The sequence below is a fragment of the Triticum aestivum genome, chromosome 6A, assembly GCF_018294505.1.
Source record: "Triticum aestivum cultivar Chinese Spring chromosome 6A, IWGSC CS RefSeq v2.1, whole genome shotgun sequence".
Classification (NCBI taxonomy): domain Eukaryota; kingdom Viridiplantae; phylum Streptophyta; class Magnoliopsida; order Poales; family Poaceae; genus Triticum; species Triticum aestivum.
The window spans coordinates 78,874,467-78,893,082 of NC_057809.1; the positions used below are offsets into that span (position 1 = coordinate 78,874,467).

At 45.1% G+C, this 18,616-nt stretch overlaps 2 protein-coding genes across 2 annotated transcripts in view; both read left to right on the forward strand.

Moving 5' to 3' along the window:
• The first annotated feature begins 2,882 nt into the window (after positions 1 to 2,882).
• On the forward strand, positions 2,883 to 14,957 carry LOC123132160 (probable histone acetyltransferase HAC-like 1). Its single transcript, XM_044551924.1, has 16 exons — positions 2,883 to 3,590; positions 4,075 to 4,180; positions 4,275 to 4,551; positions 4,937 to 5,437; positions 5,884 to 7,673; positions 8,168 to 8,464; positions 8,557 to 8,835; positions 9,653 to 9,781; positions 9,864 to 10,064; positions 10,220 to 10,362; positions 10,444 to 10,756; positions 10,884 to 11,023; positions 12,949 to 13,027; positions 13,098 to 13,487; positions 13,882 to 14,099; positions 14,218 to 14,957. The coding sequence occupies exons 1-16, from the start codon at positions 3,382 to 3,384 to the stop codon at positions 14,324 to 14,326; spliced, it is 5,181 nt and encodes a 1,726-aa protein (XP_044407859.1). The 5' UTR covers positions 2,883 to 3,381; the 3' UTR covers positions 14,327 to 14,957.
• A 1,555-nt stretch (positions 14,958 to 16,512) lies between these two features.
• LOC123132161 (ribosomal RNA small subunit methyltransferase H) overlaps positions 16,513 to 18,616 on the forward strand; it is a 3,283-nt gene continuing 1,179 nt past the window's right edge. The window contains exons 1-4 of the mRNA XM_044551925.1: positions 16,513 to 16,962; positions 17,122 to 17,397; positions 17,486 to 17,554; positions 18,278 to 18,470. Of these exons, the coding sequence (XP_044407860.1) occupies positions 16,591 to 16,962; positions 17,122 to 17,397; positions 17,486 to 17,554; positions 18,278 to 18,470 (910 nt within the window). The 5' untranslated portion in view covers positions 16,513 to 16,590. The remainder of the gene's footprint in view (positions 16,963 to 17,121; positions 17,398 to 17,485; positions 17,555 to 18,277; positions 18,471 to 18,616) is intronic.

Below are 18,616 nucleotides of genomic sequence, written 5' to 3' on the forward strand. Positions count from 1 at the left end.
AACCGAATAGGACTAGGGTTGGGGGGGGGGGCGACCCCCTTTCCTTCTCTCCTCCTCCTCCTTCCCTCCTTCTCCTACTAGAAATAGGAAAGAGGAGGGGAATCCTACTTGGACTGGGGAGTCCTAGTAGGATTCCCCACACCTGGCGCCCCCCCTTGGGCCGGCCACCTCTTCCCTCCCCTCCTTTATATACGTGGCCAGGGGGCACCCCATAGACACACAAGTTGATCTTTTAGCCGTTTGCGGTGCCCCCTCCACAGTTACACACCTCGGTCATATCGTCGTAATGCTTAGGCGAAGCCCTGCGCCGGTAAACTTCATCATCACTGTCGCCACGCTGTCGTGCTGATGGAACTCTCCCTCGACCTCAACTGGATCAAGAGTTCGAGGGACGTCACCGAGCTGAACGTGTGCAAATCGCGGAGGTGCCGTACGTTCGGTACTTGGATCGGTTGGATCATGAAGACGTTCGACTACATCAACCACGTTACTAAACGCTTCCGCTTTCGGTCTACGAGGGTACATAGACACACTCTCCTTACTCGTTGCTATGCTTCTCCTAGGTAGATCTTGCGTGATCGTAGGCAATTTTTTGAAATACTACGTTCCCTAACACTAATCCCATATTAAATTGAAAAGATACAACTTCTACACACTAAAATTCACTTCAATCCATGTTGCCATCGCTTCCACAAATAGTCCCCCTACAGAAGTCCACACCTTTTCGGCCAGAGAGAGAGAGAGAGGTAGACATATGTGATTGATAGTGAACCTGCTAAACGCTAAACCGCGGCTTCTTTCGGCAAAAAGTTACAAAAGGGGACGGTTTCTCCCCGGCACGCATCCTTGACGCCACGATACACGACAACCTCCTTGTCCAAACTAGCACAAAACGTAACAGACACGAAAACAAATCACATGATATGCATTGCATATTACGTTGACAATGCAACCACGTCTAGTAAGATCCTGATGCCTGTGTCTTCACATATCCTGTTGTAAACTCACATTCGTCCAATTTATTATCTTCTTTCCTCATTGAAGATCTAAATCCCATATTAAATTTAAAAGATACAACATCTACACACCAACATTCACTTCGGTCCACGCGGCCACACTTCCGCAAAAAAGGACCCCCCTACAGAAGTCCACGCCTTTTCGACCAGGGAGAGAGAGAGGTAGACATATGGGATTGATAGTGAACCCGCTAAACGCAAAACCACGGCTTCTTTTGGCAGATTGTTACAAAAAGGGGAGGTTTCTTTCCCCCCTTGCATGCATCCTTGACACGACAATACACGGCAATCTTCTTTTCCATACCAGCACGAAACCTAACCGGACACGAAAAGAATCTCATGATATGCATTGCACATCACGTTGACAATGCAACCACATCTAATAAGATCCCGATGCCCATGTTTTTACATATCCTGTTGTTAACTCACATTCGTCCAATTTATTATCCTTTTTCTGTGTTGAAGATCTAATTCCATATTAAATTGAAAAGATACAACTTCTACACACTAAAATTCACCTCAGTCCATGTTGCCATCGCTCCCACAAATAGGACCCCCCCCCCTAAAAAAGTCCACACCTTTTCGGCGCGCGCGAGAGAGGTAGACATATGGGATTGATAGTGAACCCGCTAAACGCTAAACCGCGACTTTTTTCGGCAGAAAGTTACAAAAAGGGGATGGTTTCTCCCCCTCGGCACGCATCCTTGACACCACGATACACGGCAGCCTCCTTGTCCATACTAGCACGAAACGTAACCGGACACGAAAGGAATCACACAATATGCATTGCACATCACGTTGACAATGCAACCACGTCTAGTAAGATCTTGATGCCCATGTCTTCACATATCTTGCTGTGAACTCGCATTCGTCCAATTTATTATCTTTTTTCCTCATTGAAGATCTAATCCCATATTAAATTGAAAAGATACAACTTCTACACACCAACATTCACTTCGGTCCACGCTGTCATCACTTCCGCAAATAGGACCCCCTACAGAAGTCAACGCCTTTTCAGTCAGGGAGAGAAAGAGATAGAGATAGACATACATGATTGATAGTGAACCAGCTAAACGCTAAACCGCGGCTTCTTGGGCAGAAAATACAAAAAACGCGGGGCGGTTTCATTCCCCCTACACGCATGCTTGACATCACGATACACGACAGTCTCCTTTTCCATACTAACACGAAACATAACCGGACACGAAAGGAACCGCATGATCTGTATCGCACATAACTTTGGCAACACAATCACGTCTAACAAGACCTCGACGCCTACGCCTCCGCAAACTCGCATCCGCCCAATCAACCGTTTTTGTTTTGCACCCGAAATCCAATCCCACGATAAAATAAATAAATTTAAAGAGACACAACTCATCAACACAACCAAAATCCACTTCACCCCAACCCTAGCGCCACGTCCCCAAACCGGGGCTCCTGCAAAAAGACCCCCGTCTTTCCAGCCCAAATGCAAGAACCGGGAGCGCCCCCTTCCCATTTCCCAATAGGGGCCTGTGTGCTGGTCTCTCGCTCGCCAGCATCAGCATTGGCGCACGTGCGGCAAGAAAAAAACCCGCTCGACCCGCTGCGCTGCCGCTGCAGCTGCTGACTGGACTGGGCCTGCCCTCCCTCACTCACGCCGCACGCACGCGCACCAGCAGCATATACCGGTGCGCCTTGCCGTTTTCGCCACACCACACCACACCAGACCAGATCATCCGCCCTGCGCCGCCGCGGCCCGGGCCCACCCCGCAGCGACCGCCCTCCCTCCCCACGAGTCCGCGCAGATCCGCGATTGGTCGACGTCCCACTCCTCCCTCCCCTTCCCTTCCTCCTCCTCGAGCCCTCCCCCTGCGTCGACAATTCCCCGTCCCCCGTCCCCCGCCAATCCCAAATCCCCAATCCCCCGCGCCGCCGCCCCGCTCGCCGTCGTACGGATTCCGCCCCGGCCGGCCCCCAATCGCCGTTTGCCGTGGAGGCGGGGTCCCCTCGCGGCGTCGGCAGCCCGCCCCGCGATTCTAGGGTTTCGGGCGGGGTTGCCCCAATTCGCCGGCCCGGCCCCGTGCCTCGTTCCCGCGGGTGCTTCCGTCCGCCCCGCGCGGGTCCTGATCGCTCGCGCTCGCGCTCGCGCCTGCTGCTCGCTGCCGCTCTGTCCACTGCTGCCTGATTCAGAGAGGGCTGTCTTGTCTGGTTAAATTCTCGCTGACCGACCCTCCAGCAGGAAGAAATATTGCAGCTTTCGAAGGGTTTCCGGCGCGTGGTGCCCGCCTCGGTAGGGGCTGCCGCTTCTTTCAGCTTGCTCCGCGCCACGCCGCACCTGGAATGACGTCGCCCGCGCTTGTCTGAGGCGCGGCTGCCAGCGACAATGAATGTGGGGCAGGCGGCGCACCTGTCCGGGCAGATGTCCGGGCAGGGGGCGCAGATGAATCAGGTTGTTGGCGGTGGCAGCGGTGTCGTCGGCGCTGACGGCATGCCCCTGCCCCAGCACCAGCAGATGCAGGATGGCGTGGGCCTTGTTGCCCCGGGGGTCGATCAACAGTTTGCGCTCATGCGCTCCAATATGCGCGACAAGATGTAAGCACTCCACACTGCAAACTTATTTCAGCGCCTGCTCTAAGGAAAGAAAAAAAACTTCTTTTGGTGGCTCGGCTACTTATATTTAGTAGGCGCTAGCGCGGGTGTTAATTAATTGTACTGCGTTAATGCGGCCTATCCTTATCATCAACGTTTATACGGTGAATATTTATTTTGTTCCCAAAATTATAGAGGTGATCACGCTTACTCACGCAACCAAAGTTTATGACTTTCCTTAATTAACAAGAGCCCGCATATAAATTTCGGCACTGGGGCGCAGTTGAATCACCTTCCCAACTAAAATTTTAGGTTCGCCGCCATGGCTGATGGTTCGAATCTGGTAGAAAGTATTGACATGTTTTTTTAAGCCTGATACTTGTTCGTAAATTGGCAGATATGAGTATATAGGAAGGAAGCAGACATCGAATCTGATAGAAAGTATTAACATGTTTTTTAAGCCTGATACTTGTTCGTAAATTGGCAGATATGAGTATATAGGAAGGAAGCAGACATCTGCTGACTGGAGGCGGAGGCTGCCGGAACTCGCAAAGCGGCTAGAGGAAATCTTGTTTAGAAAATTCCCAAGCAGGGTATATTTCTCTATTTCCTTTTTTCTTATTTACTTCTTGTTTGGATCTAGCAAAATTTGATCTCACAGTTCCATCATTTTGGCTGTTTGAGCAGAATGAGTACTACAATATGATGAGGCAACCAGTGGAGCCACAATTGCAGTTTGCTATCAAGGCCTTGAGTGCTCAGAACCAACTAAATCAACAAAACCAACAAATGTCAAGGCAGATGGCATCTTCCTCTGGTTATAGCACAATGATTCCAACACCTGGTATCACACAAGGTGCAAGTGGAAATTCTAGAATGTCTTATGGAACAGACAATATGGGTCTTTCGTCATCTGGTGCAGGCATGGTTCCTCAGAATGCCAACATGGGTACCTCGATGCCTGGTATGGATAGATTAACTTAGCTTCTGCTCATATCATTAGGGCTGTGTTGTACCTTAACTTGAAATTCCCTTTTGGCCATGCTGTAGGGTTTCTAGCCTAAGTAACCAATGCCCAGCAGTATATTCGGCAAAATTCAATCTATGTGGTAGAAAAACACCACATCTTTCAGAGTCTTGCTTAATAGCTTTTTTTTAAAAAAAACATCCACTAAATAGCTTATATATCCATGACCCAATTGGGGCACTTCTTTCGAGGTCTCTGTTGTTTATAACTGGAAGATTATTTGTGAGAAGCTGAAGCATATATGGTTGCCTGCCACTGTTTGTTCTCATTTTTTGCTGGTCCATTTTACATGGCTCTACTTATTCTTAATTGCTCCTTACAGGTACAATGTCTAATGGCTACCAGCATCTAACTACCAGTGCCCCACTAAATTCGACCACAAGTAGTGTCCCATCTACGATGGGTCCAGTGGGTATTCAGCGACAAGTAACTCATATGATCCCAACTCCTGGATTCAGTAATCAACAAAATGTACCTACTAATTCTGACTATTCAAATGGAACTGGATATTTCAATGGTGAGTCAGCTATGACACCACATATGCAGCAGCAGAAGCAATTTCAAAGCAACCAGAGCAGCCATCAAATACATCATATTGGGGGGCACAGTAATTCTGGAATACATTCAAGCATGCTGGAGAATTCTTCTGCATTTGGTTTATCAGATGGACATGTGAATGGTGGAATGGGATTGCATGGGTCAAACACGCAAATTACAAATAGAAATGCAGCACCAGAAGGATATATGAACATATCCTCTTTTGGAAGTTCGCCCAGACCTTTGCAGCAACAGTTCAATCAGCATCCAACACAGAGAATATCAAGTATGTGTGCTGACGTGTCCTATCTTTTATTGCCTTATCATCGTGACTTGTGCCATAATCTTGAAGTCATGTTCATGAAGGGTGTATAACAGAAGCTAGTGATGGGTTTATTATTCGTTTGCAATATGTTCAATTTCTAGTTATCCAAGTCATTTGTACAAGCTAACTTTGTTAGAGGATTGTTGTTAGGGAACAGCTAAAAAAGTAAACACAAAGCCTTACTTTAGTTCCTTGCTGTTGGAGTCACTGGCTTCATAATTAATGTGTTTGCTAGAGTCCTTGAACCTATGGAGGTTGAAAGTGTTATTGTTTCCACCGTAGTACCAATGATGTGAGTTTCCATATCGACAGACACACATGCACAGTCATGCATAGCGAAAATGCAAAAGTCATATCTTACCCTCTTTACGATGACAAACTAAATTGTGTCGTTTTTTGTTGTGCAGCATCAGTTGACATGGGTGGCTCAGGAAGTTTCTACGGTACTGGTTCTTCTGCTTTAGCAACAGCAAATAATCAGAACATGGGTGCTGCAAACTTGCAGTCTAGATCAAGAATGAATTCCATGCTGCTTAGCAATCAGCTAAACATGCAATCCATTCAAGGGCAGCCACAGATAAAAACTGAGGTTTTGGATCAGTCAGAAAAACTCAATTTCCAGCCATCTCAGTTGTCTCATGAACAACTACTCCGACAGCAGCTTTCAATGCAGCAACATCAGGTGCAGCCAAGTTCCCAGTTTGTGCAAAACCAATATCATCTCAATCAACAGATACCAAATTCACAGCATCAGCAGGCTATGCTGAGGAGCAATTCCTTTAAACAGTCTCAACTGAATTCCAGCCATTCTATGCAAGTGTCAGAACAGGGAACTTTGCCACACACCGAACTAACATCTTCACAAGCTACTGAACCTCCTGCACTTCCAAATTTCCAGGGTCAATACCAGCAAAGAAGTGCTCACGATAACGTCAAAGGTGCGCAGGTGTTTGGACATCTTTCTGGATCTCAAAATTTCAGTGCTTCTGGTTCTCACGATTCTCAGCCATTGTTGCACCCTAATCAGCAGCTTGATGTTAGCTCGAATGATGTCAGTTATGTTTTGAAAGGAACACAGACAGAGCAAATGCAGCAGCACCAATGGCGGCCTCAAACAATGGAAAAGGTTCCTATCAGTAGCAATTTATCTCTTGAAAAGCAAATACAGGATGACTTTTGTCAGAGAACAATGGCCCAGGACGGAGCACAACAGCCATTTTCATCTGACTGGCGTGTTTCTGGTTGCACTGTGACCTCAGTTGACCCTGCACTGCCAAAGCTCCCTGCTGGAGGATTGGAACAGCCCACTGGAAATATCAATTACCTCCGTCAGATGAGGTGGTTACTGTTGCTGTTTCATGCAAAAGGATGTTCTTCTCCTCTTGGTAGTTGTAAATTACCTCGTTGTGTTCAGCTGCAGGATTTTGTGAAGCATTTGGACAACTGCCAAAGAAAAGATTGTCCACAGAAGAAGTGCAGTAAGTCAAGAATGTTAATTGAGCATTATAAGACTTGTGTTGATGAGCAGTGTCCTGTATGTAGTAATGTAAAGAAATTTTTGCGCCTCTCAGCTGAACATGCAAGTAAGCAAAAAGTCCCTGAGCCTAGAAAAGTTGCTCAACAGAATATGACTCAAAGAATCATGAATGGGGTAGACAGTGATATAATGGACATTGACCCAGTGTCTGTTGAATCCTTTGATGGTCAGCCATCTGTTCCAAAACGTTTGAAGATGCAGCCTGCGTCACCCAATGTTCCAGAGCATGAAATACTTAGAGCCTCCAATCCTCAGGTGAACCCAGGGTTTGTACTACAGGAATCACATCCCGAGCTGCTTGAGCAGAATAAAAAGACGGCATACATGAAAAGAGAGTTGGACGTAAAGGCTGACATGCGACCTCTGCAGAAGCCCGTAAAGATGGGTTATGGTGCTGATGGAAGTGTGCCTACAGCGAGGCACAATGTCATTCCTACTGTTTCAAATGAGATGAAGTCTCATGTCAAGCAAGAAATCTTGCCGGTTGACAAAGGGACAAGTGAAAATGTTCATGAGGTTAAGAATGAAACAAATGATTCAACAGAGGCCACAGCATTGAAATCAGGAAAACCAAAAATAAAAGGTGTTTCATTGACTGAGTTGTTCACTCCAGAACAAATCAATGCACATATAGAGAGTCTAAGGCTGTGGGTGGGCCAGGTATGTCTTTTACTTGGAATAAACTGCTTTCACATTGGGTATTTTCCCCCCCGGAATTACAAGATCAGTTGTCAAGTAAATATAGGAGATGGGTAGAAAGCCTTTAATTTTCTTGAAATGTGTAATATGTGCTTTAATGTCCTCATTTACACAAGCAAACATCAGAAAGCTTACTGTTTGTTTGTATTTCAAATGGGTGAAAAAATATTTCCCTCCACTTCTGCACATAATGTCTAACTACTACGGAAGCTTGCACAAAAATTACTGCGCTGTTGCTTTACCAATTTTTAATTACTAGAAGTTGAACTATGTCGTACCAAAAGAAAAAAAAACCTTATCTTCATGAGATAAATGTTGCATGTTCTTTTTTGTGTACATGTGTTTTTGTGCAAGTACTCTTAATCTCATCATGCAGTTGTCATGATGAAACTTGTACTGTAACCCTAATATGTGTTTTTAGAAGGAACAGTTTTACATGTCTTGCCATTTGACAGAGCAAGGCTAAAGCTGAAAAGAATCAACTGCTGGTGTCTTCCGAAAATGAAAATTCATGCCAGCTCTGCAAAGTGGAAAAACTCACTTTTGAACCTCCACCCATATATTGCTCCCCTTGTGGTGCTCGGATAAAGCGAAATGCACCATACTATACTGTTGGTTCTGGTGACACCCGCCACTTTTTCTGTATTCCATGTTACAATGAGTCCCGTGGTGACACCATTGAGGTTGAAGGACAGAATTTTTTGAAGGCCCGGTTTGAGAAGAAAAGAAATGATGAGGAAACTGAAGAATGGGTAAGTTCCCTATCTCTGTTCTGGTGGTTGTATAACTATAATTTTGGTTATGCGTGATTTGTACTAATCTTTCTGAATGGTGCGTTCCACAGTGGGTTCAGTGTGACAAATGTGAATGCTGGCAGCATCAGATATGTGCTCTGTTTAATGGCAGAAGAAATGATGGAGGACAAGCAGAGTATACTTGCCCGAATTGCTATAGTAATGAAGTGAAGTGTGGGCTGCGCATGCCTCTACCACAGAGTGCTGTTCTTGGAGCAAGTGATCTGCCAAGAACTGTTCTTAGCGATCATATAGAAGAGCGGCTTTTTAAACGGCTTAAGTGGGAGAGACAGAATCGGGCGAATAATTTAAATTGTAGTGTTGATGAGGTTAGTGAAACTAAGTCTTGTTGGAAGTGCATGCGTACTTGAAGTATGTTATATGGGACCTCAACGTACTTTGGTAGTATATTACCTTATGTCACAAAAATATGCTACCTGAAAGTGTTATCTAAGTGCCTACCCACCATGTAAATCCTTATAAAAATAGCATGCAAATAATTGCAGCCTATTATAATGATTGCCTGGAAAAACAGAAAACAAAATGCCTGTTTAATTTTTTTCAGACCCCATTGCAACCTTTTCCATCAACCAGGATGAACTAGCAGTTTATTTAATTAATAATTTTCCATCAACCTGGTATGTAATGAGGTGTGCCATTTTGGAGAATCGATTAATAGTATGAAATTGCTCATTAATTGCTCGGAAGCTTCAACTATATATTAAAGGCTTACATGGAAAATATACCAAATTGTATTTATATTGAAAGTTTCAAATGCGGTCACATAGTGCAAACTTGTTGCTGATTGTTTACGACCCAATGAAAAGCACAGCAACAAAAAAATGGGCTACAAAATGATGGATGGCTTGAAAAATCAACTAGGATTGATCTTTTTGGCAGTTCAGAGACCCGAAGTGTATATGCGCTTTACTTAACTTTTTTTACTTGAAGTATGTTCTATATCTTGATAATTTATGTGCTACTTTTTTTGACAATGGCTGGAAAAATCAACAAGGAAGTGGTTTAACTTCACTTCCTGTAATTTGGACTACACCAGATACCATTCATTTTGGCATCATTATGAACTATTTTGATAGAAATGTTCCCTCCATCACTTTTAAAGTCTAACTGTTCCATATTTGTTAGGTCGCCGGAGCAGAAGGTCTTGTGGTCAGAGTTGTTTCATCGGTGGATAAGAAGGTTGAAGTTAAACCACGCTTTTTGGAAATTTTTCAAGAAGATAATTACCCGACAGAGTTCCCTTACAAGTCCAAGGTAGGAAGTTGTACCTAAAGTATAAATTATGCTGACAACCGACTCTGATATCCATGATTCTGTTCCTGTGATTGTTTGGCAGGCTGTTCTTTTGTTCCAGAAAATAGAAGGCGTAGAAGTGTGCTTATTTGGAATGTATGTTCAAGAATTTGGTGCTGACTGCGCTTACCCGAACCAACGTCGAGTTTATTTGTCATACCTGGATTCTGTGAAATACTTCAGACCTGAGATTAAAGCAGCCACTGGAGAGGCCTTGCGTACATTCGTCTACCATGAAATTCTGGTAAGTTGCTGTATTTGCTGAATTTTAATCACAGTTGTAAATATTTTCTCTTGCCAGTCTGGTCAGAAAATTCCTGTATGAAACTATTAGATGTGATGCCTTCCTCTTTAAGCTAGCATTTTCTACAATCTTACTCCAGTTATCTATGTGTACAGATAGGATATCTTGAATACTGCAAGCAGCGTGGATTCACAAGCTGTTATATATGGGCTTGCCCACCTTTGAAAGGTGAAGATTACATTTTATATTGCCACCCTGAGATTCAGAAGACTCCAAAATCTGACAAACTGCGGGAGTGGTAAGACCTTTGATTGACACATATGTGACTCTGCTTGCATTGAGCTCCTGGTTGCATGATTTCTGATATCTTCACACTCAGGTACTTAGCCATGCTTCGGAAAGCTACTAAGGAGGAGATTGTTGTTGAGCTTACAAATCTGTATGACCATTTCTTCATTACCATGGGAGAGTGCAAGGCTAAAGTTACCGCTTCCCGTTTGCCTTACTTCGATGGAGATTATTGGCCTGGAGCTGCGGAAGATATGATTAATCAACTGCGTCAAGAAGAAGATGACCGAAAGCTTCAGAAGAAGAGTAAGACAAAGAAAATTATTACAAAAAGAGCTCTTAAAGCTGCTGGCCACACTGATCTCAGTGGAAATGCTTCTAAGGACGCTATGCTGATGCAGAAGGTAAGCTTATGCTCTGGTAATTGTAATACTAGATCTCTCGGAGCCCCCTCTTTTGTGTTTGTGAAATTGCACTTGTTTGTTTCAGTTGGATGACATCTTTCTCATGAATTCGATTTTGATATTGCAGCTTGGGGAAACCATTTATCCAATGAAGGAAGATTTTATTATGGTCCATTTGCAGTATTCTTGTAGCCACTGTTGTCTCCTTATGTCGTCTGGAAAACGCTGGGTCTGCCATCAATGCAGAAGTTTTTACATCTGTGACAAGTAAGTCAATTTCATAAACAATATGACACCTGTGCTATAGAGGCCACATGTACTTATATACTATTCCCTCCGTTCCTAAGTATAAGTTTTTTTGAGATTCCAATAGACTACGTACGAAGCAAAATGAGTGAATCTACACTCGAAAATACGTCTATATACATCCGTATGTAGTCCGTATTGAAATTTCTAAAAAGACTTATACTCCCTCCGTCCCAAAATAAGTGTCTCAGCTTTGTACTAACTTTAGTACAAAGTTGTACTAAGCTTGAGACACTTATTTTGAGACAGGGAATATTTATGAATGGAAGGAGTATATGTGATCACAGTTGAAATGAAAGCATGGATTTCGAGTCGCTCGACTAGTCGCGACTAGTCGTCGACTAGTCGACGAGTCGCAGTTCCAGAGCCGACTCAGCCTCTCGACTCGACTCCTGGGATGAGTCGAGTGACTCGCGCGACTAGTCTCGACTAGTCACGACTAGTCGCGGTTTTGGGGTCGAACGACTCGAGGCAGCGCTGGATCCGGAGCACTCTCCCGCCGCCGTGCTGCTGATGCTGCTGCTGTGCTGCCTCGCTGCTGCTGCTGCGCCCTTGCCGCCACGCTGCTGCTGCTGCTGCTGAAGCTGAAGCGGCAAGAGGAGTGGGCTGGGAGGAGGAGCGGTGGCAAGAGAGCTGCTGCGGGGGAGTTGAGAGATCCATCGCTGGGAGGAGGAGTGGTGGACTGGTGGCAAGAGAGTGGCAGCGAATGTGTGGCGGCTGTGGTGAGGGAGGAGGGAGTGTGGATGGTGGATTAGGTCACGGGAGGAGTATATAGCTACTAGATGGGCTTTTGGGCCACAGGGAAGTGCATAACTAGTGGCCCATCTCTGAGTTGGCCCTGGTTACTGCTGCTGGTGGTGTGCTCCTCCCCTCCTCCCCTGGTTGCTGCTGCTGCTGTGCACTTGTGCTCCTCCCCTGACTGCCTGCTGCTTAACTCACGTCGACTCGTCGCCATGTCGACTCATCGACCGTGAGTCTAGACTAGTCACGACTAGTCTAGAGTCGTCCTCCCCGAGCGACCCGTCGACTCATCGACTCGAAAACATTGAATGAATGCGATCTGTATGAACCAACAAGTTTTGCATTATTGCCCTTTCTCAGGGCCAGGTGCCTCAAATCAAGGCACTTGCATGAAAATTATATTTATATTTTATAAAGCAGCAGTTTAAGTTGTAACATTTAACAAATATGTGCTTAAGGACGCTTTGTTTACCACACAAACTACTGTATCCCTAGTCCCTACACATCTCGTTGTTGACGCCATGCATGATCCCTGTTCTTTCTGTTGCAACAAATTGTATCCATATCATCAAGATACCCAACAAACCAGGAAACGAGAAAACAAGGCAGATCTGCAAATCTGTTTCTCTTGGCACCCACAAAAACTTTCCACGGCCATTGGCTTCTACTCCTTGCCAATCCCCGGTGGCAATATCTCCTCCCCCCACCCTCCTTGATCCTATCAGGCCTCTCATGGAGAGGGGCCGTCTCATCAAACGTGTGGCTTAGGAGCAAAGGCTTAGCAGCGGTCATTGTGCAAGCTATGAAACCAGGACCCTGAAGGAGTCAATCTCTCCAGACCCAAGGTGACTTGCAATGAACCGGGGTGACTCCTGGGAACCCCAGATGACCGCTTAATCTTCCCCTGGAAAAGCAAGGGGGCCTGGTATCCACCCCAACCATGGCATCACCGGCCTAGGTCGGGGTGAGGTGACACCTTAATAACCCAGCTGACTGCCGAGATTGTTATGAAAATAACTACATGTGCTTGAAAATTGTGTATATAAGAGTTATCCTTAGGATGAATTGTTTGTAATTACACAGCTTGCCATGTTAGACAAACCTTTTAAAGTTCTCTTCGTGAATTTAGTATTTTCCTGTTGCAGGTGTTACAGTGCAGAACAACAGCTTGAAGATAGGGAGAGGCATCCAAGTAATAGTAGAGACACACATAAGCTCCATCCAGTAAGTAAACAAGACTCATTTTTCTCTTTAGAGAAAGAGAAAGTTAGTAACATATAACTTGATGTCTTAGGTTGACATTGTTGGGGTGCCTGAAGAGACAAAGGATAGAGACGATATTCTGGAAAGTGAGTTTTTTGACACCAGGCAGGCATTTCTCAGTCTTTGTCAAGGGAACCATTACCAATATGACACCCTTCGCCGTGCTAAGCATTCGTCAATGATGGTGTTGTATCACCTACATAATCCCACTGCACCAGCGTTTGTCACTACATGCAATGTCTGTAGCCATGATATTGAAACTGGTCAAGGCTGGCGGTGTGAAATTTGTCCAGATTTTGACGTGTGCAATGGTTGTTACCAAAAAGGAGCAGTCAATCATCCTCACAAGTTGACAAACCATCCATCAGTTGCCGACCGTGATGCCCAAAACAAGGAAGCCCGGCAAATGCGTGTTCAACAGGTAAGCCCCTTCAGACGATTTCCGCTAGTAAAATTGTTCCTAACCTGCGATTGTTGAAGTTGTGACTTTCTGTTTATTTTCATTAAATAAACTTGACAGCAGTCTAGCTTAAATACCATTCTTTTTTATATTTACGAACGGAGGGAGTAATTGGCAGGCATTTAATTACTGTAATAATTGAGTTAAGCCGGAGCTTTACAAATTGGAAGACATAAATATTCTTCCAGCATTCTCATTTGTTCATCATAATATTGTGGAAACAGTCAACATGTGCATCTTTACTTTTCGAGGCTGCAATTTGTAAAGTAGTTATTGTGCATAAGTCATGTGCTCCACTACAATCCTTTTGTTAAATAGTTCCACCATTGATTTTCCTTTTACCATCATCCTGCAGCTAAGGAAAATGCTCGATCTTCTGGTACATGCCTCTACATGCCGCTCTGGCAGCTGCCAATATCCTAACTGCCGTAAAGTCAAGGGACTATTTCGGCATGGGATGCAGTGCAAGACACGTGCTTCAGGAGGGTGTGCCCTGTGCAAGAAAATGTGGTACATGCTTCAGCTCCATGCCCGAGCTTGCAGAGATTCAGGATGCAGTGTACCGCGGTGCAGGTGTGTTGGCGCATCTCTCATTTGTCCCGCTAACCTCCCACCACCCCTGTGCTTGTGCATACAGTATTTCAATCGTCTCTGGAGTAACATCTGACCTCCACCTCTGGTAACCATACAGGGATCTCAAAGAGCATCTTAGAAGGCTGCAACAGCAGTCTGATTCCCGGAGGAGGGCTGCTGTTAATGAGATGATGAGACAGAGAGCAGCAGAGGTTGCTACAACATGATTAGTTGCATCTGTACAGGTATACCGTCGTCGAAAGAAGATTAGGAAAGTGCGCAGGGTCTCAGTCCTCTCATCCCCCACACCAAGTCGAAACTTGGGGTCGTTGAATTAGAGGATCCAGGTCGACCGATTGTCCTGGAAGATGGAAGAAGACGCTGGCCATTCTTCGCCGACGATTAACATAGGGGCTTGAAAGCCTGCCATTCTCCGAAGGAAGGGTGAAGGGCGCAGTGCACCACAGTAGGTGGTAACTGTTTGCGCCCTGCTGACTGTGCCGCTGATGTTGTCGATAGGAACCGGCCTGGCCCCTTGGGTGTGGTGATTCTTTCGTTTGACCTGTACTAGTTGGACTAATCTTGTTTTTGCTGCTTGCCTGCTCCGTCGTCGACGTTCATGTATAATAGGTCTCTGGATCCTCTATTGTTGAAAAACAATGGTTGTAGCTGCTGCTGTTTTGTTCCCTCTGTTCCGGTTTCTTGTCACCTCGGTCAGGAGGGGTATAGTAGGGAGAAAGAAGGTAGAGGGATGGGCACTGGACATGGTTCTGTTTATTTATGTCCCCCTCCCATTTTGTAGGACAAGTCTTTATTTTGAAAGTATAAAGGAAAGTAAATCCTGCGTCTTTCTTTGCCCCTCCTTTCTTGCAAGGTAATGCATGATCTTGATTTGTCCAGTCAGATCATCACACTGGAAATTTTGAATGTGGGGATTATTGTGCCATGACGAAAATTAGAGCTGTGCAGAAATCTGTACGGCCATTTGTCTGAAATTTTGCCATCCCAAGCATCCAAATTGTTTTCAAATTGGTTTTACAAATATTTGCAAATTGCGTCGTGCTTGTTTTTTTTTCTAGTGAAGTGCCGTGCTTGGTTAGCTATATGCAGTTATGTAGAGTGCATTGTTTTGGTGCTCAACATGTAGCCCTTTGTTTGAAACATTCAAAAGTTATATTTCAAAGTTTAAAAAATTCTTAAACAAAATCCACATTGACATATGGATATACACTACATGTGTAAAATTTCATGAGAAAACACATGTGTAGAATTTTTGAATCAGTGAAACATTATTTTTGATCTTTTTCTAAAAAGAAGCTTCATGTAGCCTGAGCACGAAAACAAGTTTATGAGTTGCAAAATAGGGCACTCAAAAGCAGTTTTAAGGTAAAAAAGAAGAATTTTAAGAGCATTGGAAATTATGTTTCTTCAACAGATGTAAAATATGGCACCAAAAATCTTCTTCTTCAACCGGGATGATGTATAATACTCCCCCGTTTCTAAATATAAGTCTTTTTTAGAGATTTCAATATATAGTTCATACATAGTAAGATGTCTATATACATCCGTATGTACTTCATATTGATATACTCCCCGTCTTAAAATTCTTGTCTTAGATTTATCTAGATACGGATGTATCTAATACTAAAATGTGACTTGATACATCCGTATCTGGACAAATCTAAGACAAGAATTTTGGGACGGAGGGAGTACATCCGTATGCACTCCGTATTGAAATTTCTAAAAGACATGTATTTAGGAACAAAGGGAGTAGAAAATTATACCAAAACCGGCCCGGATCGGCGCAACGGGGACCCCGAATAGGTGCGTTGGTGGGGCTGTCGCGACCGTCCAAAGCGGCGGGTCGGTGGCGGCAGTGGACCGGTAACGGTGCCATTGGCGGCTGAAATTGAGTTGGCGACGGTCGGGGTGAGAGCCGGAGTGCGGCGAGAGGAAGTTTCACTTGGCGGTTTGATGTTTGCATCACACAACTTTGGTTTTGCGCAACTGCTTGCGTGCTATATATTTACAGTGCAAGGGGTTGAAGTTCAGGTCTGCTTCAAATTGAGACCACAAAAACATAGAGATATGACAACTGCTGGAGTATTATTTTGGATTGAAATGTTCTAAAAACAGTTTTCTGGGCGGCTGACCTGGAGATGCCATTATATATAGGATTGTGGCAAGATCTCGGTCGAACGAGACTCTCAGTCAAGTGACAGAACATATAAAAAAGAAGAAAGAAAATTTTTAAAAAAAATTTACATGGAGTTTTGTATAATATCTAACGACTATAGCATGGACTGACTTTGATTCAGTAATCCCGTTATATGTATCCATAGACTACGAATTCGAACCAGCTGAGTTTGTTGTATCTGAAAGCTCTGACTAGGCACCGAACCGATCTGAGCCGTCCATCCGTGATCAGACGACGGACGGTCACCCTGCGGCGCACGCTATTTATCCGTTCCTCGCGCGCTCGCGACTCCTGATGGCGACGGCAGCGCGGCGCCTCGTCCCCTTCCACCTCCGGCCGCCCGGCGCGCGCCCGCTCGCCGCCGTTGCGGCGGCTCCCCACAGCCGCAAGCGCGATGCCGTCTCGTGCAAATCCACCGGCAAGACCAGGGCGAAGAACAAGGCCAAGGACACCACCATGTGGCGGCCGCAGCGGCGGGAGCTGGAGGAGCACCTCAAGCGGCGCACCCGCTCCGCCGGCGCCTTCGACCCCGGCCTCTACCGCCGCCACTCCCACTCCCACCACGTCCCCGTCTTGCTCGGGGAGGTCCTCGCCGCGTTCCGCCGCCCGCTCCCGCTCCGCTCCTTCGTCGACTGCACCCTCGGTGCCGCCGGCCACTCCCTCGCCGTCCGTAATCCCTTTCCTTTCGCATCTACCTTTATGTTGTCGTGGGAACAATCTGTTCGTGCTCAGTAGAATCGAATGCCTCTACTCGTTGTGGCTTCAATTTTACGTGCTCATTTGTGCCCATAAGCTGTTTGATGGAATGCGTCTTGGGGGTGACAGATGATGGAGGCGCACCCGGAGATGGAGCTGCACGTTGGCATGGACGTCGACCCCTCTGCGCTGGCGATTGGCCAGCGCCACATCGAGGCTTTCCTTGTTAGTAGGGCAACTGGGGAAGGGGGAGAAGATGCTCTGCAAGGGACACTACGCGCCTATACTCACGTCAAGAATTTCAAGTACATCAAGCATGTTCTTGGTGGCGTTGACGAGAGCCTGGCAGATGGCTCGTCTGGAGTTGACGGTATCCTCATCGACCTTGGCATGTCATCCATGCAGGTAAAAAATAAGTAAAATGTGAGGAAACTGATGCTAAGACTGCTAAGTTTCCCATTGGCTGACCAAATTTTTTTGGTCTGCTGCGCAGGTTAACAGGTCAGATAGAGGATTTAGTGTGCTCAATGATGGTCCACTTGACATGCGCATGGACCCTAAGGTCAGTGTTGATTTAGTCTTTTTTTTCGAGGGTACGCCTTTGGCGTACCTTAGCTTTATAGAAGAGAGAAATATATGTACAAGAGACTACAATTGTGCTAGTTAGGAGTCACAAGCCGACCCTAACTGAGCCTCCACCCCACTCCCACACGCTACTCGACTATTCGGATACTAGTTGTCCTCCAAACGCTCCTGCCATGGCCCAAGTCCTCAAGTCAGTGTTGATTTATTCTTACTTACAGCCTTACTGGTCATTTCTTTGTTCACTTATTATCAGAATGCACCATGTATGGATGCAATATACTTTTTGCTACTTACTACAATCACGCAGTGTTGCAAACTTGCATGACTAAAGATTAAAACAACTTATATCCAATATTAGTTTGTCTTACTAAAAGATCATTTTATTGGCAGATAGCATGAGCTGCAATTATTTAGATGCGCTCGTAGTCATAATGCCAATCACAGTCTATCTAGGAATTTGTAAAACACAGTTGCACTTAGTTCATTTCTGTTGTGTTTCATTTTGTCTGTATTTACATGCACGAGTTCCATATATTGACCTTGCCATGTCCAAAATATCCAGGAATATTTTTTTGTGTGTTACTTCATGTTTGAGTCAATCTTGGTGAATTAGTAATGTCCAAATGGTACAACTCCACCTTGATATATATTTTGTGTTACAGTTGTGTACTGCTTCTAACCTATAGCTGAAACTAGACAGGCAACTTTAACAGCAGAAGATATCTTGAACTCTTGGCCCGAGCTTGAAGTTGGGCGTATCCTCCGTGATTATGGGGAGGAAAGCAATTGGCAATCCCTTCAGAGGCGAATTGTTAAAGAACGGAAAACAGGGGGTTTACACTCTACTGGCGAGCTTGTCAAACTTATCCAAAGAACGTGCACCATTTCAGGAGGTATGTATGAAGCTATGATTATGATAATACTTTGAGGTTTCCTTCTATTATTGTGATAACACCATGCAAGTTTATATATATATATATATATATATATATATATATATATATTTTTGTTTTGCTCGATAAACTCTTGTGGAATTTAC

Excerpts from the sequence above, each read along its gene's own strand:
- LOC123132160 (XM_044551924.1), top strand. The coding sequence starts at position 3,382 with ATGAATGTGGGGCAGGCGGCGCACCTGTCCGGGCAGATGTCCGGGCAG. Across the intron at positions 10,065-10,219 it reads TCGTCTACCATGAAATTCTG|ATAGGATATCTTGAATACTG; the intron begins GTAAGTTGCTGT and ends CTATGTGTACAG. Across the intron at positions 10,363-10,443 it reads TCTGACAAACTGCGGGAGTG|GTACTTAGCCATGCTTCGGA; the intron begins GTAAGACCTTTG and ends CTTCACACTCAG.